At 40.1% G+C, this 24,836-nt stretch overlaps 1 protein-coding gene across 1 annotated transcript in view; it reads right to left on the bottom strand.

Moving 5' to 3' along the window:
• The window catches only part of HJURP (Holliday junction recognition protein), a 66,660-nt gene that overhangs the window by 18,861 nt on the left and 22,963 nt on the right, over positions 1-24,836 (bottom strand). The window contains exons 16-29 of the mRNA XM_074536209.1: positions 23,891-23,989; positions 23,079-23,139; positions 19,447-19,508; positions 18,417-18,444; positions 16,156-16,202; positions 15,538-15,577; positions 13,262-13,320; positions 12,013-12,111; positions 11,201-11,261; positions 7,569-7,630; positions 6,561-6,588; positions 4,300-4,346; positions 3,682-3,721; positions 1,053-1,111 (exon numbers count right to left, since the gene is read on the bottom strand). Of these exons, the coding sequence (XP_074392310.1) occupies positions 1,053-1,111; positions 3,682-3,721; positions 4,300-4,346; positions 6,561-6,588; positions 7,569-7,630; positions 11,201-11,261; positions 12,013-12,111; positions 13,262-13,320; positions 15,538-15,577; positions 16,156-16,202; positions 18,417-18,444; positions 19,447-19,508; positions 23,079-23,139; positions 23,891-23,989 (792 nt within the window). The remainder of the gene's footprint in view (positions 1-1,052; positions 1,112-3,681; positions 3,722-4,299; positions 4,347-6,560; positions 6,589-7,568; positions 7,631-11,200; positions 11,262-12,012; positions 12,112-13,261; positions 13,321-15,537; positions 15,578-16,155; positions 16,203-18,416; positions 18,445-19,446; positions 19,509-23,078; positions 23,140-23,890; positions 23,990-24,836) is intronic.

Below are 24,836 nucleotides of genomic sequence, written 5' to 3'. Positions count from 1 at the left end.
TCAGGAAATATGCAACCTGCATAAAGTTATTTTTAATGTACACATTTTAAGCAAAAATCTGCCTCCACATGTGCCCCGCAGCAAAAAAAAAAAAACAACAAAAAACCATAATTGCATAGAAGGAACTATCTGTGAAGATATATAAAAAGGGATAATAAACAAGAATATTCAGGGAACAGCAAACACTGCCTTAAAGATCCTCTGATAAAAACCAACAAAAATCCCAAACAAATAAAGAAAGAAAAATGGCTACAAGGCTCTGACAATGACAGCTGCAAATCTCTACTTGTATTCCCAACATCCCGGGGGAAGCCATATACAAATTAAGGTCTATTCTGCAACAACCCTCAATGTAGAACCTAAGAGAATTTTGTAATAAAAGGCAATTCATTAGTCCAAGTGTCACTTCCTGAGGCAGACTGCATTAGCTGTTGTCAGAGAGTGGACACCAGCACAGTGCTACACAAGTAAGGAAAGTAAATCCCATTTTTGGCACCGCGGTTGGAGCAAACAAACCACAGGATTAAAATGGCTGCACACACAAAGTGCACGTTATATTTTTCCTCAACACTGTAAATAGTCTGGCTAGTCCTGACCATGGTCTACTTTGGGAAGCAACAGCAGAAGATTCCAGCCTGCTTTTGTTATGGCAGCCATTATTGCTCATTTACCATTTCCTTCAAACCATGTTGCCTACATATGCTAGACCCCCAAGTGAACAACCATTCTTTTTATAAGCGTTCTCACCTTAAGACCCATCTGCTTTCTCTTCTTCCTTAGCTAGAAAAGCCTTTCTCAGGGCTGCCTGCTGATGCAGTACACTGTAGGCCTTTCTCTGGCCCACTGGTATTAGCAAGACAATAACATCACTTGTCACTGGTCTCTGTGACATGAATTATTGAACACCTCACTTGCCAAAAATGTGCATTAAGACGCAGATGATATCAAGTCTTCCACTGACTGCATCAGCTCATCAGGCAGGTGTAAACAACTCAAATAGTTAATAGCTTCTATTGAATCACTACATTCTATTAGACACCCCAAAGTTTTACCTTGAGATGAATTCCTTCAAATTTTCTTCCTACGGAGGCTACATCACCACCTTCTTCACCTGCAATTTGAAGGTAAATATTAAATCAAACAGAGCTGAACTCAAAACAGAAATGGTTTTAAACACGTACTGTGCAAGTTATTGGCCAAACTGTTTTCATTCTAGAAAACAGTTTTCTGCCCTATCACTTTAAACTATTGCATTTCCATTCCAATTCCAATTGGAAAGCATGGTTTGTGGCACCATAAATGACTGCAGCGGAGCAAAGGAGGCTTAAGAAAACTTGTTTGCCATCAGTTCTTTACAATTTATATTAAATATTTCAGGGAGTGAAACATTTTTAAAGCTCTTTCTTTTGTGGCTCTCTAAGATTCATTAATCATTAATGCACAATCCCCACTACATTCCTAAATATGCCAACAGGATTTTCTCTCACGCTTCCCCTTAGTAGCTTCCTGTTGCCAAGACCACCTCAGGACTCACAAAGTGAGAAATAAGGCAGACTTGAGAATATGAAAAAACAAGACAGGCTCTGGTCACTCAGTTTTAGGTATTCTATTCTGTGGGTCGTTTGGTGAATGAAATGCAACCAAATACTGTTTTCCTCGATGTAGGCAGACCTTCCAATTCATCATTAGCTAAAATCAGTTGTCCATGAGCATCAAATACATGACTGCATTTTCAGCCCTGCTTTCTGAACTGCCCTGCACTCACCAGGGGGAAGGAAAAAGGAGAGGAGAATAACCCTGGGAATCGTGAGTGAAAGAAATCTTGGTTACGGTATTACCACATCACTGCCTCGTCATACTACTCCTAAATTGCTATTTCTATTTCTGCCATACAATCTTCTTCCTCCAGCACAACTGGGCACAACCCTGTCACATTGCTTCCTAAATGTTCATCCACATGAACAGACTGGACTGCTACAGAAATGGGCGCTTCTTGAGACAAAGTAAACAACTCCTGTCTCACAGAATGGTTGACCCCATCACATCAATTCTAAATTATTAACAAATAGCTTGCATCAGAGCATGAGTTGATTTGTATACAAGTGGAAAACTCTTCTTCGTGTGAGTCCTCCAAAATGTTATTTTAGCAGATCTTCAATATGCTGGCAATCATACTTTCAAATCACAGGATCTTCAGTAATTCGCAGTGGGCCTTGGCACAGAATGGCAAACTAAAAGTATTCTCTCCAGGGAATCCGAAAGTGGTCTCAAAGGCCAAAAGGTAAATTCAGTAACACCTTTGCACCTCAAAGGCAGAACAGAGAGAAAGAAAGACAATTCCCACCTTCCTCTCTCAAAACTATGACCTTTATTATAGAAAGCTATTTCACAGGAGGTGCACCCAAAACACTATCATTCTCTAAGTTACAACTTCTCTATCCCTTTCACCAAATTAATTCAGTTGTCTGTGATAGGATCCTGTTAGATACAAGAAATGGTTAGATTTACTCTGCCATGTTAATTCCTGAGAAATGAAGAAATGATAATCCTAATAACTTTCCCTATTAAGGACAGACTTGCAGGTCCAGGTGAGAGCTGCTCCACTTGACTTTTACCTGCTGGAGACAAGCTTTGCACACTTTCAACACAAAAATAGTGGATAATACCTGGAAGACACTCTGCCTTGCCTGACAAGTGTGAAATATTCTATATAAATACTAAAAATGGAAAACACCTGCCAAAACTAAAACTTTAGTTAAAAAGAGCTAAAGACTGATTTCTTCCCCTAAATTAGTGAGAACTATTGGTAAGCTTTTATGTATCAAAAAGCCACCAAAACCCAAACAAGGAAAAAGCGCCCTGAAAACACTCACCCTAACTACCATCAGCCAAAACACCACACACCCCAAACACCACAGTGCACTGAAGTTTTCATGTGACAAATCCAATCCCATATCCCTAAGAATCTAATGTCTACATCTTACAGGACTTGGAGATAGCTGGAACTCAGAGGTTTCTACAAATCCTCACCAGACGCTTCGCAGACCATTCGTAAGAGGAGGAGGAGAAGCTCATAATCATTTTACTGGATGCTGATATGAAAATACCAGAGTCTGAAGCACTCCACTCATTTGTCCCATGATTGCAAAAGGCAAAGGAACTTACAGAAGCCAAGCTACAGGTGCCTCTGAAATTTTTTTCCTAGTTTTCATTGAGCAGGCCGAGAAAAATGGCGTGCTTTCTAAATTGGCAGAAATTACTTCATCATTCAAATGCTTATTTGAAGCTATCCTCACAAATGACAGCAGGAAACATTTCCCTCAACGGGGAAGAAATGGCCAGCCTTAGAGGCAGCTATGTGGATGAACAAGCTAATTGAATACCAGCATAGGGAAACCCCAAGCTATCCATACTCTAGTACAACTTCCCTTTCAGCCATTAACTGCTGGCTACTGCCCAGCCACAGCTGCATCTATGAAAAACACTGCAAGTTTTCATTTGCTCAAGAATCAAACTCAAGAATAATACCAGGTATAAATATTTTTAAAAAGTCAAAGGCAGCTCCCACTAATTAATGCAATCCAATAATTATTTGGGAGCACAAGGTCAAAACCTCACTATCTTCCATTCTCTCAACAAACTTCAATAAATGGTAGTGAAGCAGTCCATGAAAGAACCCACCTGTATCAGATGTATCTGCACCAGAGTTCTCAGAAGATTCCTTAAAAGCACATGAAAGGAATTTTAATACCTGGTAGCTTAAACCATATTCATTAGCCCATAGAATTTTCTGCTTTCACTACTTGCTCAGTTTTTGGGGGGTGGTGGGAGTGAAACCAATGCAGGTGTATTCCACAAATTGTGACTAAATCACACCACCTTTATTAACAAGTCTATACACAAACTTACTTTGAGTCAAAAGAAGCTATTCTAGACCACACAGATTTTACAAATAGTAATCTAAGAAGTTAGACCCACATACTGCCTAACTAAAAAGGCACTTGATGGTGAAGAGCCCAGATCCAACTGCTCCCTCTCCCCCTTCAAAAAAACCCTAATAAAACAGCTGAAAACCACTACAGATATCGTGGCACAGGACCACCTGCTCAGAAATGATTTCTTAGCTTTTGACTCCACAAACACATTTTCTCAAAGAGGCCGACATAGGACAGTTGGGGTTGGAAGGGACCTTAAAAATCATCTAGAACCAACCCCCTCTGTGATGGCCAGATTGCTCAAAGCCTCACCCAGCCTGGCCTGCAACACTCCATCAAAACAGATGCAATGCAGCACCCATACCTGGTGTACTGCTGAGTTCTCATCTTCAAAATCACAGCTCTGCTTCTCTGATGTTTCATAGCATGAAGGGGAGAGGAAAAGAAAAAGTTCTATTACTTTCATAATACTCACCCTCTCTGCCTATTTCTGTTTTCAATTTCTTTTCTTTTCCCCTCTATTTACATCCTATCATCAGTGGCTCTAGTAATTGGTTTCTTTTTCTGACTCCCTCTGGCCAAGCACACTATAATGAAACACAAACCAAAGTACTCCAGCACACTTTTTGTCACTGTTGAACAGTGCAGAAAACCGGTTTTGTGTGCTTCATGTTCAAGGCACTTGTGCATATCTTCTGGCATGGTGTGGGCTACTTTTACAGCAGAGTGCAATATCCTTGGTTGGCTCAAGCAGCTTTCAAAATTGTCTCTTCAGCATTTGATTATTGCCAAGTAAGTCTATTACTCTGAACTTCTTTGCATGAAATTGAAGAAATTTCAGTTCTAGCCCTAATTTGTCTGACACTTTTCTCAGTGGTCAACCCTACCTGCTATCATCTGAGAGTTAACTAATTCCTTCTTCTGTTATGTAATTAAATAAAGTATACAACCAATAAAGTGCACAGGACAACTCCTGTATACAAACCGCCGTGTTTTTCCCAAGTTTGGATGCAGAGCACTGATAATTATTCAAAGCACAATTTTCCAACCAGTGGCTATAAAACCACTCTCTCTTCAAATCCAGCAAGCACGTAACGAGAAGGCTCTGGCTTAAGGTTGTAACCTTCTCTGGAAATTAATCCTCATGATTTTGCAAAAATCTACTGTAACACCTCCTCAACAACATATTTGTTTAGAAGCCAGAGTGCCTCTTCCAAACATATCTGGATTGGGAACAGATGACATTAGAAGAATAAAGTAGCGTCCAGTTGAAATCCCTTACTGAGCAAGGTCTACGAAACACCACAAAGCCCATTTTGTATGCAAAAAACTCTCAAGGAAAAAAAGTCAATTTATGCGGCTGATATATGACCAAAATATCACTTCTCTGGGAGGCTGAAATTTAACATACCTGCTCCTCCTTAATTGAGAGCTGCCATATATTAAAATAAAGCCCACCACTCAAAGGACTGTCACATTTGAATCATTTGATGAGGATGCTGGACATGCCACGCAAATAGGAAAACTTAAATCTAGCAAAATGCTCAATTGTGACTTGGAAAAAAACAACACTAGTTATGTTCTAAGGGGAGAGGTCCATTGATAGGTATTTGTTTAATGTTCAGACTTCATAGCACAAACATTTATGTATCCTAATTTAAAACACTTAGGTCTACTTAAGAGTAAGAGAGTAAATAAAATCCATACATTAGCATTAACAATCCATAGTCAGACGTATCTGTTTTGGGCTGAGGGTTTAAGGTGTATGGGCTGCTTGGATTTTTGGGCTTTTTTAAGGCTAACAGCAACCAAAACTAGACAGTTCAAATGCTTTCATGTTTCTTTGTATTTCAATTAAACAAAGCCAGAGCAATGTATGCTTTTTTTAAGCTGGAAAAAATCTTCAATGTTCTATTTTTTAAGGAATATATAAATAGACATAGGAAATTACAAATCTATGCAGGCTTACTTTGTTCCTAAGAAAGTTATTCACCACACTTTCATACTTAAAAAGTTCTTCCCTAGGACAATTTGAAATAAAGTAATACTTTTCTCAAGTAACATCAGAAGCTGCAAAAACACATATTACCCATTTTTCTGCCTTTCTAGGTCATCTGAAATGGAGTACACTACATTTCAAATTAAAAAGATCAAGACTTTCTAGCATTTAAGACAACCATGCAAACTCCTTTCTGTAAGAGCTTCTAGGATATTCAGACCATGAAGTAGATTTCTAAAGATTAGCAAAATATTTATTCTAAATAACTTTAAATACAGTATCTTTGAAACAATATCTAACTTTCTATCCATGTTTTATCAGAGACTATAGCCACATTTTTGAATGACTTTGCCTCATTAGCCAAATAGAAGAGGAAGTAAAGGTCAGGACCATCTGAAACTTTTTGTACCAGACCCTTATTTTCCATCTCTACATTGGCATTTCTTAGGCTGATTCAAAGCCTGGATCTGACCACTGTATGGACAAGTTTTTTGGCAGTGCTGTGGAGGAAGACTGGTGCTAGGCTCTGCTTTGTCCTCTTGTGCTCCAAATAAAAGCTTTTTAGATGAATGACATAAAATATTAAGATATTTTGCAATAGATTTTTTGTTAAAAAAAAACACTACCTGTGCTCCTTCGCTTTCGACTAATACGCTGCAATAGAAAAAAAAGTCACAATAATCAAAGAATAGCAAACTAATTTTACCCATCATATTTATTTACTTTGGTATAGCACTCAACTACAAATCCACTCCATTTTCTTAGGTTCCCCTCTCCTAACCAGAAAAGCCACAAGTATCTCGTAAAACTTACCTGATCATTCACTTTTTCCCTTCCCATTGCTGGTAAAGTCACTGCCAGAACATACCTGCACCCACATAAGAGGCTAAGACACAGAATTTCCCTCACAGTCTTTTATGGATTATCTTGGGAAACCTGGGCGGCAATGCCTAGTGGACTGTGCACAAGGCATTAGCAGGAGTGGAAAGGGAACCCTAAATACAGCCTCTTCTTGGTCTCCATCAATCCACTCATGCTGCCTCAGACCGAATTGCATTCCTCACCATGGCCTCACTCTGTGGGGCTCAGAACAGCTTCTGTGTTACTGCCAAGGCACGCCACACAGGCCATGGGTTTACCTGACACACTGACCAGTGAGACTGGCAAAGATTCTTTAATTAATCTGGCATTATTTCACAGGGGAAAAAATACAGAAACCAAAGATGAAACCAGAAAACCCTGCTGAATCAAACAACAAAGATAAATTGATTCAATGCATTAACTGCACGGAATGCATTCTGATGAGTTCCAAAAATACCCTCTCCCAACAGACAGCAATTGAAAGAAAAAATTTCTCCAGGTTTACAAGTGGTGCTAACCACTGATAAATTGTCATCTATTTTAGCCAGATGCATCGGAAACACCTTCAACTATCCTACAACTCTATTTTAAAGCAGATGATGACCTCCTCAATACCTCTGAAAATATTATATTGCATGGCAAGATTAGAATATAATCCTATCTATCGATCTATCTATCGATCTATCTATCGATCTATCTATCTATCCATCTATCTATCCACAAAGAAATACTGCTGCATTCTGGCTGCATGGTAGGACTGTACTATTAAATACCGTAAATCCTTTCTTCCCGGTTGTAACATCTTTCCTTGACATAAGTTCACATCGTTTAGGTCCTAGAAAAAAACCACAAGTAATAATATTACCACTTATCATAATACCATCTATACTGAATACCAGTCTAATAGACATTGAGAAATGACATATTGCAGAATAACAAAACATCAGCAAACCTGAACTGTCTGCCACCACATTTGCTGAAATAAAAATTTAAAGGAAAACAAACCAGGAGAATATGGCAATTCAAGCTGAGAAGTCAGGCAAGACAAAAAAGAGCATCACATGCTGAGTCCAACAAGACTGAGCTAAAATCCAAAGAGCATTACAGGCCCATATTCTACCAAGAGGAGAAAAGAGGCAAAAGATTTTAGGTTCTAGATTTTAGTTGATGAATGCAGACTCCATGGTATCTGAGGTTAGTTAAAGCCATAACTAAGGCTCTACGGGACCGAGATCCATACTCCTTCCATTTTGAACAGAGATCACTAACCCAAAAGTACAACCAATCCTTTACCAATGCCAAACGTTCTATTACAGTACTCTTGAATGCTTCCTCCCTCTCCCATTGGAAAATGTTTATGAAATGCAAGCCTGCCAGTCTGTAAAAACCTTTGGTGCACAACTAGTTCCCCAGTCTCTCCAGTAAGTTATAAAAACTGAGACGGCAATTCATGAACGTGGTAGGTCTTATAGGGCTTCATTTTAGGTGAAGAGGAAGAAGGCCAGTCACGGAAGTGATTTTCTGGGAAGAGCTGCTGAAAGCTTCTCCTGGGCCTGGCAAAACTAATTGCCGTCTGGCTCTGAGAGGAGGCATGCTGCTAAACCAATTAGAGAAGCTGGTAACGCCTCTATGCCAATGTCTTTAAGCAGCAGAAACGCTGCGAGAAGCTCTCGATCTCTGCGCTCTCCGAGGAGCGGCGCCGCTCCCTTTCCTTTCCTGGTGGAGCCTGCAGGGCCGCGCTGCGGGCCCGTCCGGCACGGCGAGGAACCACGCGGCCGACACCAGCGCCGGGAGCGGCCACGAGGCCGGGAACGCGCGGCTGGAATTGGCGACCAGGGCGCTGCTGTCTTGGCAGGGCTCGCAAGGAACTCGGTTCCCTTGGCCGCTCCTGGGCAGCCGTGCTGCAGACAGAGGGGCCAGGGCGGCGGCGGCTTTTCCTCTGCGGCGCCCACGTGGAGAGAAGGCGCGAAATGGAGCCGGCGGGGACCTCGCCCTCATAGCGAGCAATTCTCTCGCGCAGAGCCTGGACGGGATCCGCCGTTCAACATTGCAGAACTCTGCAAAATCTTCTCGCCCGATAGCACTTGAGAACAGATGAACCTACAAACACCAACTCTCTCCCAAATCCACAAAAAAAAGGAAGGGTGAAGACATCTGGAGAACACAACAGTGACACTAAAGCCGGTGCAAAGGAGCGATGGGGACAAGAAGAGCCCCAGGCCTAAGAGCTGAAATTCTTCTACAAGCTGTGGTGAAGATTAGAATACTACAAATTATTTCCCTGTAATTAATGAAGTAGCTAGAAGGATGGAGAATGCTCCTGAATCCCATGAAAAAGAAGCGCTCAGGCTAGAATGTGGACATGCTGAGAAGCTGTGATCTGTGAGAGGCCTGAGCAGAGAGAGAGAGGGAGAACAACCCTTGCTTTCAGAGACAGAGGAAGAGGACACTCTCTGGTATACTACAACAGCTCATCCTTAAAAATTGCAGCCCATGAACTAACGGCCCAGGGGCAAAAGGCAGCTGTGAGAAGACTACTCTGCCCGTTGACACGTGTCAAAGCAGGTTTCAGGTGTGACTGCAACCTGTAAAAATTCAAACCACATTAAAAAGTTCACAGAAAATTCCCTCCCATAGAAAGGACCCCATGACATAGCAAGAGACTCCTCTCCCTAAGTGAACTGAAACAGGAGTTTTACAAGCCACACACTCACCAAAATCCCCATGCTTTTGTCTTCCTATGCTCTCAGTGAGAAATAAAAAAAGACAGGGGATTGTGGGGGATGGTGGGCGGGGCAGGTAAAAGTATTCTAAAGGTTTTAATTCTCCTTATCATCTTTTTGATTCTGTAAATAAAATTTCCTTCATACCTTTTAAAGTGTTTTTCTCCAATTCCTTATCTCACCCCACAAGCTTTTTAATTCTTCTTTCCTATGCTCAACCACAGCAGAACAGAAAGAATGATTTTCTTTGGTAGATGCACTGGCTTTTAGCCAGCACCAAGCCCTGACGTATCATAATCTTCATTTCAGTGATAATAAAACCTGCCAGAAACATTTAATTTCCCAGAAAAGCCACCAAGATACTAAGTCACAAGTCCCACTCAAACCCATATTTATATAGAATCTATTTTAAAACAATAGCATGTTTCCCCTCAATAAGCTTTCCATAAGCATTATTACCCTATTTCCTACACTATTACCCTATTACCCATCAACCATCACCATGAAAAACTGGATAAATATTGTCATGGGCCCACATGGTTTGGATTCATGTAAGCCACATGGGAACATTCAATGAAAAGTTAAGTAAACTGTCTACCTACTACGCCCTGGTGCTTGCCATAGCAGCAATTAATCACAGCAGTATTCAGAATACTAAGCGGACGCGAAAAGACACAATCCATTCAAGCCCACCAACCCCTTTGCTTCCTCTCAGTCTGCTCCATTTTGATTCTACCTACAAGTCACCCATACATTATCCATTTTTTTACCCTGAACCTTGCTAATAACCATTGTCTTGTCTAAAATTGGGCATGCAATAAACTAAAAGTGCACAAGGAGTAAACACTTGGTATTATACTGAACTCTACATATGAAACAACACGCCTTTGTGAAGCTTAGTAAAATACAGTATCCGTCGCACATAAACATTCTGCAGCTGCCAACACTTGCATGGCTTAGTAAGTCAGCACATACAGTATGCAAACATTGAAGCTTTAAGGAGTTCTTACTCTCAGGTGTATGGTAGGAGGAGGAGCAGAAGAAGCTCATAATCATTTTACTGGATGCTGCTATGAAAATACCGTAAGTCTGAAGCACTTCACTCATTTATCCCACGAGTGCAAAAGGCAAAGGAACTTACACAAGCCGAGATACAGGTGCGTCTGAAATCTTTTTCTAGCTATCATTGAGCAGGCTGAGAAAAACGCTGTGCTTTTTTAACTGTCAGACATTATTTCATCATTCAAATGCTTATTTGCAGCCATCCTCACAAATCAAAGTAGGAAACATTTCCATCAACAGGGAAGAAATTGCCAGCCACCCAGGCAGCTAAGTAGATGAGCAAGCTAATTGAATACCAGAATATATAAGCCCCAAGCTAACCATATACTTTACTTCCACTCCTCTTTCAGCCAATAATGCTGGGTACTTCCAAGCTATAGCCTAAACCAAGAAAAACATTGGAAGTTTTCATTTGCTCAAGAATCAAAAATGTTGAATGTGGAATACCAGCAGAAAATATTACAAAAAGCCAGTCAAAACCTTTGGCCAGTAATTAAAGCAACCAAGTAATTCTATGAAAATGCCTCCCCAAAAATGAAACACTTTTCCTAAGCAATATTAATGAATCCAAATTTTTTAGAGAAATACATTTGACCAACAGACAAAAGACTTAATTGTACCAAGTACTTCTCGCCCTGGCAAAGGTGAACGACGACTTTTTGACGAACTTGGAGTTGTTATCTGAAAAACATAAAAAGAAAAAGAACAATCTAACATTCTGAGCTTTTTGCATGTTAAACATATCACCACAACCTTACTTGTGACTTCCTTGCCACTTGCTGTTCTGGGTATGTACAGTTATGGTCTTTAAGGGCTCAGCCAAGTTCAGACAAAATGGAAAACATCTAGTCTAAGGCTTCAGTAGGAAGTTTTAGGAGTTACTAGTTTATTCTTGGAAAGCTATTCATCATTTTTTCAACTTATACATTACATGTCATGTATTAATCCCTACCCCAAATATAAGAATTTATCCATGGATATATATCCACACACACACTTGAGTAATCTACACATCTCTGGCAGCTCCAGCAGAAAAGAAAAGCTGTATCCTGACACTTCACCTCTGACCTTCCTTGCTCCCCAAATCAAAACAAAGCTAATTATTTTAATTTGAGCATCTACAAAGCTAAGACTTAGACTTTTAAGAAAACTGACAGCTCAAAGATCAACCTGCACATCAGGGCTCCAAGAATAACATATAAAAGTAAAAAAAAAAAAAGGGAAAATACATTTCTAAAAGATTTGCCCTATTTCTTACATTTCATAGCTCTCAAAACCCCCAGATCCTACTATATCTACACAGACATCAAGCAGAAGAACAATGGGAGAAGCACAGAGAAGTTGTGTCAGAATGCATTTAACTGCTACCCAGGTAAAGAGCTTTTATTTTATTCTAACTAGCTAATAACTTAGAATAGGAGAAATATCTTACCGTTATCCATTTGGGATAATTCCTCTCATCACCTTGCAATATCACATCAACTGGAACTCTTTTTTTCTTTAGGATTTGTCCATCATCTACATTCTGATTCTTAGAGGAAAACAAAATTGTTAAAACACATAGAACTTACTGGCACAGCCAACTCCAAACTGATTATTCTGATTTACTGCAAACTAGTGTTCTTCAGATCAGGAAATATGCAACCTGCATAAAGTTATTTTTAATGTACACATTTTAAGCAAAAATCTGCCTGTCCACATGCCCCCCAGCAAAAAAAAAAAAACAACAAAAAACCATAATTGCATAGAAGGAACTATCTGTGAAGATATATAAAAAGGGATAATAAACAAGAATATTCAGGGAACAGCAAACACTGCCTTAAAGATCCTCTGATAAAAACCAACAAAAATCCCAAACAAATAAAGAAAGAAAAATGGCTACAAGGCTCTGACAATGACAGCTGCAAATCTCTACTTGTATTCCCAACATCCCGGGGGAAGCCATATACAAATTAAGGTCTATTCTGCAACAACCCTCAATGTAGAACCTAAGAGAATTTTGTAATAAAAGGCAATTCATTAGTCCAAGTGTCACTTCCTGAGGCAGACTGCATTAGCTGTTGTCAGAGAGTGGACACCAGCACAGTGCTACACAAGTAAGGAAAGTAAATCCCATTTTTGGCACCGCGGTTGGAGCAAACAAACCACAGGATTAAAATGGCTGCACACACAAAGTGCACGTTATATTTTTCCTCAACACTGTAAATAGTCTGGCTAGTCCTGACCATGGTCTACTTTGGGAAGCAACAGCAGAAGATTCCAGCCTGCTTTTGTTATGGCAGCCATTATTGCTCATTTACCATTTCCTTCAAACCATGTTGCCTACATATGCTAGACCCCCAAGTGAACAACCATTCTTTTTATAAGCGTTCTCACCTTAAGACCCATCTGCTTTCTCTTCTTCCTTAGCTAGAAAAGCCTTTCTCAGGGCTGCCTGCTGATGCAGTACACTGTAGGCCTTTCTCTGGCCCACTGGTATTAGCAAGACAATAACATCACTTGTCACTGGTCTCTGTGACATGAATTATTGAACACCTCACTTGCCAAAAATGTGCATTAAGACGCAGATGATATCAAGTCTTCCACTGACTGCATCAGCTCATCAGGCAGGTGTAAACAACTCAAATAGTTAATAGCTTCTATTGAATCACTACATTCTATTAGACACCCCAAAGTTTTACCTTGAGATGAATTCCTTCAAATTTTCTTCCTACGGAGGCTACATCACCACCTTCTTCACCTGCAATTTGAAGGTAAATATTAAATCAAACAGAGCTGAACTCAAAACAGAAATGGTTTTAAACACGTACTGTGCAAGTTATTGGCCAAACTGTTTTCATTCTAGAAAACAGTTTTCTGCCCTATCACTTTAAACTATTGCATTTCCATTCCAATTCCAATTGGAAAGCATGGTTTGTGGCACCATAAATGACTGCAGCGGAGCAAAGGAGGCTTAAGAAAACTTGTTTGCCATCAGTTCTTTACAATTTATATTAAATATTTCAGGGAGTGAAACATTTTTAAAGCTCTTTCTTTTGTGGCTCTCTAAGATTCATTAATCATTAATGCACAATCCCCACTACATTCCTAAATATGCCAACAGGATTTTCTCTCACGCTTCCCCTTAGTAGCTTCCTGTTGCCAAGACCACCTCAGGACTCACAAAGTGAGAAATAAGGCAGATTTGAGAATACGAAAAAACAAGACAGGCTCTGGTCACTCAGTTTTAGGTATTCTATTCTGTGGGTCGTTTGGTGAATGAAATGCAACAAAATATTGTTTTCCTCGATGTAGGCAGACCTTCCAATTCATCATTAGCTAAAATCAGTCGTCCATGAGCATCAAATACATGACTGCATTTTCAGCCCTGCTTTCTGAACTGCCCTGCACTCACCAGGGGGAAGGAAAAAGGAGAGGAGAATAACCCTGGGAATCGTGAGTGAAAGAAATCTTGGTTACGGTACTACCACATCACTGCCTCGTCATACTACTCCTAAATTGCTATTTCTCTTTCTGCCATACAATCTTCTTCCTCCAGCACAACTGGGCACAAACCTGTCACATTGCTTCCTAAATGTTCATCCACATGAACAGACTGGACTGCTACAGAAATGGGTGCTTCTTCAAATAAAGGGAACAACTCCTGTCTCACGGAATGGTTGACCCCATCACATCAATTCTAAATTATTAACAAATAGCTTGCATCAGAGCATGAGTTGATTTGTATACAAGTGGAAAACTCTTCTACGTGTGAGTCCTCCAAAATCTAATTTTAGCATAACTTCAATGTGCTGGTAATATTGAAAAAGCAAGAAATGGTAATCCTAATAACTTTCCCTATTAAGGACAGACTTGCAGGTCCAGGTGAGAGCTGCTCCACTTGACTTTTACCTGCTGGAGACAAGCTTTGCACACTTTCAACACAAAAATAGTGGATAATACCTGGAAGACATTCTGCCTTGCCTGACAAGTGTGAAATATTCTATATGAATACTAAAAATGGAGAACACCTGCCAAAACTAAAACTTTAGTTAAAAAGAGCTAAAGACTGATTTCTTCCCCTAAATTAGTGAGAACTATTGGTAAGCTTTTATGTATCAAAAAGCCACCAAGACCCAAACAAGGAAAAAGCGCCCTGAAAACACTCACCCTAACTACCATCAGCCAAAACACCACACACCCCAAACACCACAGTGCACTGAAGTTTTCATGTGACAAATCCAATCCCATATCCCTAAGAATCTAATGTCTACATCTTACAGGACTTGGAGATAGCTGGAACTCAGAGGTTTCTACAAATCCTCACCAGACGCTTCGCAGACCATTCGTAAGAGGAGGAGGAGAAGCTCATAATCATTTTACTGGATGCTGCTATGAAAATACCAGAGTCTGAAGCACTCCACTCATTTGTCCCATGATTGCAAAAGGCAAAGGAACTTACAGAAGCCAAGCTACAGGTGCCTCTGAAATTTTTTTCCTAGTTTTCATTGAACAGGCCGAGAAAAATGGCGTGCTTTCTAAATTGGCAGAAATTACTTCATCATTCAAATGCTTATTTGAAGCTATCCTCACAAATGACAGCAGGAAACATTTCCCTCAACGGGGAAGAAATGGCCAGCCTTAGAGGCAGCTATGTGGATGAACAAGCTAATTGAATACCAGCACAGGGAAACCCCAAGCTATCCATACTCTAGTTCAACTTCCCTTTCAGCCATTAACTGCTGGCTACTGCCCAGCCACAGCTGCATCTATGAAAAACACTGCAAGTTTTCATTTGCTCAAGAATCAAACTGTTGAATAATACCAGGTATAAATATTTTTAAAAAGTCAAAGGCAGCTCCCACTAATTAATGCAATCCAATAATTATTTGGGAGCACAAGGTCAAAACCTCACTATCTTCCATTCTCTCAACAAACTTCAATAAATGGTAGAGAAGCAGTACATGAAAGAACCCACCTGTATCAGATGTATCTGCACCAGAGTTCTCAGAAGATTCCTTAAAAGCACATGAAAGGAATTTTAATACCTGGTAGCTTAAACCATATTCATTAGCCCATAGAATTTTCTGCTTTCACTACTTGCTCAGTTTTTGGGGGGTGGTGGGAGTGAAACCAATGCAGGTGTATTCCACAAATTGTGACTAAATCACACCACCTTTATTAACAAGTCTATACACAAACTTACTTTGAGTCAAAAGAAGCTATTCTAGACCACACAGATTTTACAAATAGTAATCTAAGAAGTTAGACCCACATACTGCCTAACTAAAAAGGCACTTGATGGTGAAGAGCCCAGATCCAACTGCTCCCTCTCCCCCTTCAAAAAAACCCTAATAAAACAGCTGAAAACCACTGCAGATATCGTGGCACAGGACCACCTGCTCAGAAATGATTTCTTAGCTTTTGACTCCACAAACACATTTTCTCAAAGAGGCCGACATAGGACAGTTGGGGTTGGAAGGGACCTTAAAAATCATCTAGAACCAACCCCCTCTGTGATGGCCAGATTGCTCAAAGCCTCACCCAGCCTGGCCTGCAACACTCCATCAAAACAGATGCAATGCAGCACCCATACCTGGTGTACTGCTGAGTTCTCATCTTCAAAATCACAGCTCTGCTTCTCTGATGTTTCATAGCATGAAGGGGAGAGGAAAAAAAAAAGTTCTATTACTTTCATAATACTCACCCTCTCTGCCTATTTCTGTTTTCAATTTCTTTTCTTTTTCCCTCTATTTACATCCTATCATCAGTGGCTCTAGTAATTGGTTTCTTTTTCTGACTCCCTCTGGCCAAGCACACTATAATGAAACACAAACCAAAGCACTCCAGCACACTTTTTGTCACTGTTGAACAGTGCAGAAAACCGGTTTTGTGTGCTTCATGTTCAAGGCACTTGTGCATATCTTCTGGCATGGTGTGGGCTACTTTTACAGCAGAGTGCAATATCCTTGGTTGGCTCAAGCAGCTTTCAAAATTGTCTCTTCAGCATTTGATTATTGCCAAGTAAGTCTATTACTCTGAACTTCTTTGCATGAAATTGAAGAAATTTCAGTTCTAGCCCTAATTTGTCTGACACTTTTCTCAGTGGTCAACCCTACCTGCTATCATCTGAGAGTTAATTAATTCCTTCTTCTGTTATGTAATTAAATAAAGTATACAACCAATAAAGTGCACAGGACAAGTCCTGTATACAAACCGCTGTGTTTTTCCCAAGTTTGGATGCAGAACACTGATAATTATTCAAAGCACAATTTTCCAACCAGTGGCTATAAAACCACTCTCTCTTCAAATCCAGCAAGCACGTAACTAGAAGTCTCTGGCTTAAGGTTGTAACCTTCTCTGGAAATTAATCCTCATGATTTTGCAAAAATCTACTGTAACACCTCCTCAAAAACATATTTGTTTAGAAGCCAGAATGCCTCATCCAAACATATCTGGATTGGGAACAGATGACATTAGAAGAATAAAGTAGCGTCCAGTTGAAATCCCTTACTGAGCAAGGTCTACGAAACACCACAAAGCCCATTTTGTATGCAAAAAACTCTCAAGGAAAAAAAGTCAATTTATGCGGCTGATATATGACCAAAATATCACTTCTCTGGGAGGCTGAAATTTAACATACCTGCTCCTCCTTAATTGAGAGCTGCCATATATTAAAATAAAGCCCACCACTCAAAGGACTGTCACATTTGAATCAGTACAACTTGATGAGGATGCTGGACATGCCACCCAAATAGGAAAACTTAAATCTAGCAAAATGCTCAATTGTGACTTGGAAAAAAACAACACTAGTTCTATTCTAAGGGGAGAGGTCCATTGATAGGTATTTGTTTAATGTTCAGACTTCATAGCACAAACCTTTATGTATCCTAATTTAAAACAATTAGGTCTACATAAGAGAGTAAATAAAATCAATACATTAGCATTAACAATCCATAGTCAGACGTATCTGTTTTGGGCTGAGGGTTTAAGGTGTATGGGCTGCTTTGATTTTTGGGGTTTTTTAAGGCTAACAGCAACCAAAACCAGACAGTTCAAATGCTTTCATGTTTCTTTGTATTTCAATTAAACAAAGCCAGAGCAATGTATGCTTTTTTTAAGCTGGAAAAAATCTTCAATGTTCTATTTTTTAAGGAATATATAAATAGACATAGGAAATTACAAATCAATGCAGGCTTACTTTGTTCCTAAGAAAGTTATTCACCACACTTTCATACTTAGAAAGTTCTTCCTTAGGACAATTTGAAATAAAGTAATACTTTTCTCAAGTAACATCAGAAGCTGCAAAAACACATATTACCCATTTTTCTGCCTTTCTAGGTCATCTGAAATGGAGTACACTACATTTCAAATTAAAAAGATCAAGACTTTCTAGCATTTAAGACAACCATGCAAACTCCTTTCTGTAAGAGCTTCTAGGATATTCAGACCATGAAGTAGATTTCTAAAGATTAGCAAAATATTTATTCTAAATAACTTTAAATACAGTATCTTTGAAACAATATCTAACTTTCTATCCATGTTTTATCAGAGACTATAGCCACATTTTTGAATGACTTTGCCTCATTAGCCAAATAGAAGAGGAAGTAAAGGTCAGGACCATCTGAAACTTTTTGTACCAGACCCTTATTTTCCATCTCTACATTGGCATTTCTTAGGCTGATTCAAAGCCTGGATCTGACCACTGTATGGACAAGTTTTTTGGCAGTGCTGTGGAGGAAGACTGGTGCTAGGCTCTGCTTTGTCCTCTTGTGCTCCAAATAAAAGCTTTTTAGATGAATGACATAAAATATTAAGATATTTTGCAATAGATTTTTTGTTAAAAAAAAACACTACCTGTGCTCCTTCGCTTTCGACTAATACGCTGCAATAGAAAAAAAAGTCACAATAATCAAAGAATAGCAAACTAATTTTACCCATCATATTTATTTACTTTGGTATAGCCCTCAACTACAAATCCACTCCATTTTCTTAGGTTCCCCTCTCCTAACCAGAAAAGCCACAAGTATCTCGTAAAACTTACCTGATCATTCACTTTTTCCCTTCCCATTGCTGGTAAAGTCACTGCCAGAACATACCTGCACCCACATAAGAGGCTAAGACACAGAATTTCCCTCACAGTCTTTTATGGATTATCTTGGGAAACCTGGGCGGCAATGCCTAGTGGACTGTGCACAAGGCATTAGCAGGAGTGGAAAGGGAACCCTAAATACAGCCTCTTCTTGGTCTCCATCAATCCACTCATGCTGCCTCAGACCGAATTGCATTCCTCACCATGGCCTCACTCTGTGGGGCTCAGAACAGCTTCTGTGTTACTGCCAAGGCACGCCACACAGGCCATGGGTTTACCTGACACACTGACCGGTGAGACTGCAAAGATTCTTTAATTAATCTGGCATTATTTCACAGGGGAAAAATACAGAAACCAAAGATGAAACCTGAAAACCCTGCTGAATCAAACAACAAAGATAAATTGATTCAATGCATTAACTGCACGGAATGCATTCTGATGAGTTCCAAAAATACCCTCTCCCAACAGACAGCAATTGAAAGAAAAAATTTCTCCAGGTTTACAAGTGGTGCTAACCACTGATAAATTGTCATCTATTTTAGCCAGATGCATCGGAAACACCTTCAACTATCCTACAACTCTATTTTAAAGCAGATGATGACCTCCTCAATACCTCTGAAAATATTATATTGCATGGCAAGATTAGAATATAATCCTATCTATCGATCTATCTATCGATCTATCTATCGATCTATCTATCTATCCATCTATCTATCCATCTATCTATCCATCTATCTATCCACAAAGAAATACTGCTGCATTCTGGCTGCATGGTAGGACTGTACTATTAAATACCGTAAATCCTTTCTTCCCAGTTGTAACATCTTTCCTTGACATAAGTTCACATCGTTTAGGTCCTAGAAAAAAACCACAAGTAATAATATTACCACTTATCATAATACCATCTATACTGAATATCACTCTAACAAACATTCAGGAACGACATATTGCAGAATTACAAAACATCAGCAAACCTGAACTGTCTGCCACCACATTTGCTGAAATAAAAATTTAAAGGAAAACAAACCAGGAGAATATGGCAATTCAAGCTGAGAAGTCAGGCAAGACAAAAAAGAGCATCACATGCTGAGTCCAACAAGACTGAGCTAAAATCCAAAGAGCATTACAGGCCCATATTCTACCAAGAGGAGAAAAGAGGCAAAAGATTTTAGGTTCTAGATTTTAGTTGATGAATGCAGACTCCATGGTATCTGAGGTTAGTTAAAGCCATAACTAAGGCTCTACGGGACCGAGATCCATACTCCTTCCATTTTGAACAGAGATCACTAACCCAAAAGTACAACCAATCCTTTACCAATGCCAAACGTTCTATTACAGTACTCTTGAATGCTTCCTCCCTCTCCCATTGGAAAATGTTTATGAAATGCAAGCCTGCCAGTCTGTAAAAACCTTTGGTGCACAACTAGTTCCCCAGTCTCTCCAGTAAGTTATAAAAACTGAGACGGCAATTCATGAACGTGGTAGGTCTTATAGGGCTTCATTTTAGGTGAAGAGGAAGAAGGCCAGTCACGGAAGTGATTTTCTGGGAAGAGCTGCTGAAAGCTTCTCCTGGGCCTGGCAAAACTAATTGCCGTCTGGCTCTGAGAGGAGGCATGCTGCTAAACCAATTAGAGAAGCTGGTAACGCCTCTATGCCAATGTCTTTAAGCAGCAGAAACGCTGCGAGAAGCTCTCGATCTCTGCGCTCTCCGAGGAGCGGCGCCGCTCCCTTTCCTTTCCTGGTGGAGCCTGCAGGGCCGCGCTGCGGGCCCGTCCGGCACGGCGAGGAACCACGCGGCCGACACCAGCGCCGGGAGCGGCCACGAGGCCGGGAACGCGCGGCTGGAATTGGCGACCAGGGCGCTGCTGTCTTGGCAGGGCTCGCAAGGAACTCGGTTCCCTTGGCCGCTCCTGGGCAGCCGTGCTGCAGACAGAGGGGCCAGGGCGGCGGCGGCTTTTCCTCTGCGGCGCCCACGTGGAGAGAAGGCGCGAAATGGAGCCGGCGGGGACCTCGCCCTCATAGCGAGCAATTCTCTCGCGCAGAGCCTGGACGGGATCCGCCGTTCAACATTGCAGAACTCTGCAAAATCTTCTCGCCCGATAGCACTTGAGAACAGATGAACCTACAAACACCAACTCTCTCCCAAATCCACAAAAAAAAGGAAGGGTGAAGACATCTGGAGAACACAACAGTGACACTAAAGCCGGTGCAAAGGAGCGATGGGGACAAGAAGAGCCCCAGGCCTAAGAGCTGAAATTCTTCTACAAGCTGTGGTGAAGATTAGAATACTACAAATTATTTCCCTGTAATTAATGAAGTAGCTAGAAGGATGGAGAATGCTCCTGAATCCCATGAAAAAGAAGCGCTCAGGCTAGAATGTGGACATGCTGAGAAGCTGTGATCTGTGAGAGGCCTGAGCAGAGAGAGAGAGGGAGAACAACCCTTGCTTTCAGAGACAGAGGAAGAGGACACTCTCTGGTATACTACAACAGCTCATCCTTAAAAATTGCAGCCCATGAACTAACGGCCCAGGGGCAAAAGGCAGCTGTGAGAAGACTACTCTGCCCGTTGACACGTGTCAAAGCAGGTTTCAGGTGTGACTGCAACCTGTAAAAATTCAAACCACATTAAAAAGTTCACAGAAAATTCCCTCCCATAGAAAGGACCCCATGACATAGCAAGAGACTCCTCTCCCTAAGTGAACTGAAACAGGAGTTTTACAAGCCACACACTCACCAAAATCCCCATGCTTTTGTCTTCCTATGCTCTCAGTGAGAAATAAAAAAAGACAGGGGATTGTGGGGGATGGTGGGCGGGGCAGGTAAAAGTATTCTAAAGGTTTTAATTCTCCTTATCATCTTTTTGATTCTGTAAATAAAATTTCCTTCATACCTTTTAAAGTGTTTTTCTCCAATTCCTTATCTCACCCCACAAGCTTTTTAATTCTTCTTTCCTATGCTCAACCACAGCAGAACAGAAAGAATGATTTTCTTTGGTAGATGCACTGGCTTTTAGCCAGCACCAAGCCCTGACGTATCATAATCTTCATTTCAGTGATAATAAAACCTGCCAGAAACATTTAATTTCCCAGAAAAGCCACCAAGATACTAAGTCACAAGTCCCACTCAAACCCATATTTATATAGAATCTATTTTAAAACAATAGCATGTTTCCCCTCAATAAGCTTTCCATAAGCATTATTACCCTATTTCCTACACTATTACCCTATTACCCATCAACCATCACCATGAAAAACTGGATAAATATTGTCATGGGCCCACATGGTTTGGATTCATGTAAGCCACATGGGAACATTCAATGAAAAGTTAAGTAAACTGTCTACCTACTACGCCCTGGTGCTTGCCATAGCAGCAATTAATCACAGCAGTATTCAGAATACTAAGCGGACGCGAAAAGACACAATCCATTCAAGCCCACCAACCCCTTTGCTTCCTCTCAGTCTGCTCCATTTTGATTCTACCTACAAGTCACCCATACATTATCCATTTTTTTACCCTGAACCTTGCTAATAACCATTGTCTTGTCTAAAATTGGGCATGCAATAAACTAAAAGTGCACAAGGAGTAAACACTTGGTATTATACTGAACTCTACATATGAAACAACACGCCTTTGTGAAGCTTAGTAAAATACAGTATCCGTCGCACATAAACATTCTGCAGCTGCCAACACTTGCATGGCTTAGTAAGTCAGCACATACAGTATGCAAACATTGAAGCTTTAAGGAGTTCTTACTCTCAGGTGTATGGTAGGAGGAGGAGCAGAAGAAGCTCATAATCATTTTACTGGATGCTGCTATGAAAATACCGTAAGTCTGAAGCACTTCACTCATTTATCCCACGAGTGCAAAAGGCAAAGGAACTTACACAAGCCGAGATACAGGTGCGTCTGAAATCTTTTTCTAGCTATCATTGAGCAGGCTGAGAAAAACGCTGTGCTTTTTTAACTGTCAGACATTATTTCATCATTCAAATGCTTATTTGCAGCCATCCTCACAAATCAAAGTAGGAAACATTTCCATCAACAGGGAAGAAATTGCCAGCCACCCAGGCAGCTAAGTAGATGAGCAAGCTAATTGAATACCAGAATATATAAGCCCCAAGCTAACCATATACTTTACTTCCACTCCTCTTTCAGCCAATAATGCTGGGTACTTCCAAGCTATAGCCTAAACCAAGAAAAACATTGGAAGTTTTCATTTGCTCAAGAATCAAAAATGTTGAATGTGGAATACCAGCAGAAAATATTACAAAAAGCCAGTCAAAACCTTTGGCCAGTAATTAAAGCAACCAAGTAATTCTATGAAAATGCCTCCCCAAAAATGAAACACTTTTCCTAAGCAATATTAATGAATCCAAATTTTTTAGAGAAATACATTTGACCAACAGACAAAAGACTTAATTGTACCAAGTACTTCTCGCCCTGGCAAAGGTGAACGACGACTTTTTGACGAACTTGGAGTTGTTATCTGAAAAACATAAAAAGAAAAAGAACAATCTAACATTCTGAGCTTTTTGCATGTTAAACATATCACCACAACCTTACTTGTGACTTCCTTGCCACTTGCTGTTCTGGGTATGTACAGTTATGGTCTTTAAGGGCTCAGCCAAGTTCAGACAAAATGGAAAACATCTAGTCTAAGGCTTCAGTAGGAAGTTTTAGGAGTTACTAGTTTATTCTTGGAAAGCTATTCATCATTTTTTCAACTTATACATTACATGTCATGTATTAATCCCTACCCCAAATATAAGAATTTATCCATGGATATATATCCACACACACACTTGAGTAATCTACACATCTCTGGCAGCTCCAGCAGAAAAGAAAAGCTGTATCCTGACACTTCACCTCTGACCTTCCTTGCTCCCCAAATCAAAACAAAGCTAATTATTTTAATTTGAGCATCTACAAAGCTAAGACTTAGACTTTTAAGAAAACTGACAGCTCAAAGATCAACCTGCACATCAGGGCTCCAAGAATAACATATAAAAGTAAAAAAAAAAAAAGGGAAAATACATTTCTAAAAGATTTGCCCTATTTCTTACATTTCATAGCTCTCAAAACCCCCAGATCCTACTATATCTACACAGACATCAAGCAGAAGAACAATGGGAGAAGCACAGAGAAGTTGTGTCAGAATGCATTTAACTGCTACCCAGGTAAAGAGCTTTTATTTTATTCTAACTAGCTAATAACTTAGAATAGGAGAAATATCTTACCGTTATCCATTTGGGATAATTCCTCTCATCACCTTGCAATATCACATCAACTGGAACTCTTTTTTTCTTTAGGATTTGTCCATCATCTACATTCTGATTCTTAGAGGAAAACAAAATTGTTAAAACACATAGAACTTACTGGCACAGCCAACTCCAAACTGATTATTCTGATTTACTGCAAACTAGTGTTCTTCAGATCAGGAAATATGCAACCTGCATAAAGTTATTTTTAATGTACACATTTTAAGCAAAAATCTGCCTGTCCACATGCCCCCCAGCAAAAAAAAAAAAACAACAAAAAACCATAATTGCATAGAAGGAACTATCTGTGAAGATATATAAAAAGGGATAATAAACAAGAATATTCAGGGAACAGCAAACACTGCCTTAAAGATCCTCTGATAAAAACCAACAAAAATCCCAAACAAATAAAGAAAGAAAAATGGCTACAAGGCTCTGACAATGACAGCTGCAAATCTCTACTTGTATTCCCAACATCCCGGGGGAAGCCATATACAAATTAAGGTCTATTCTGCAACAACCCTCAATGTAGAACCTAAGAGAATTTTGTAATAAAAGGCAATTCATTAGTCCAAGTGTCACTTCCTGAGGCAGACTGCATTAGCTGTTGTCAGAGAGTGGACACCAGCACAGTGCTACACAAGTAAGGAAAGTAAATCCCATTTTTGGCACCGCGGTTGGAGCAAACAAACCACAGGATTAAAATGGCTGCACACACAAAGTGCACGTTATATTTTTCCTCAACACTGTAAATAGTCTGGCTAGTCCTGACCATGGTCTACTTTGGGAAGCAACAGCAGAAGATTCCAGCCTGCTTTTGTTATGGCAGCCATTATTGCTCATTTACCATTTCCTTCAAACCATGTTGCCTACATATGCTAGACCCCCAAGTGAACAACCATTCTTTTTATAAGCGTTCTCACCT

Source organism: Zonotrichia albicollis, chromosome 2 (genome assembly GCF_047830755.1).
Source record: "Zonotrichia albicollis isolate bZonAlb1 chromosome 2, bZonAlb1.hap1, whole genome shotgun sequence".
NCBI classification, from domain to species: domain Eukaryota; kingdom Metazoa; phylum Chordata; class Aves; order Passeriformes; family Passerellidae; genus Zonotrichia; species Zonotrichia albicollis.
Note: the sequence above shows the minus strand (reverse complement) of the source record. Positions and strands in the feature narration are given on the sequence as shown.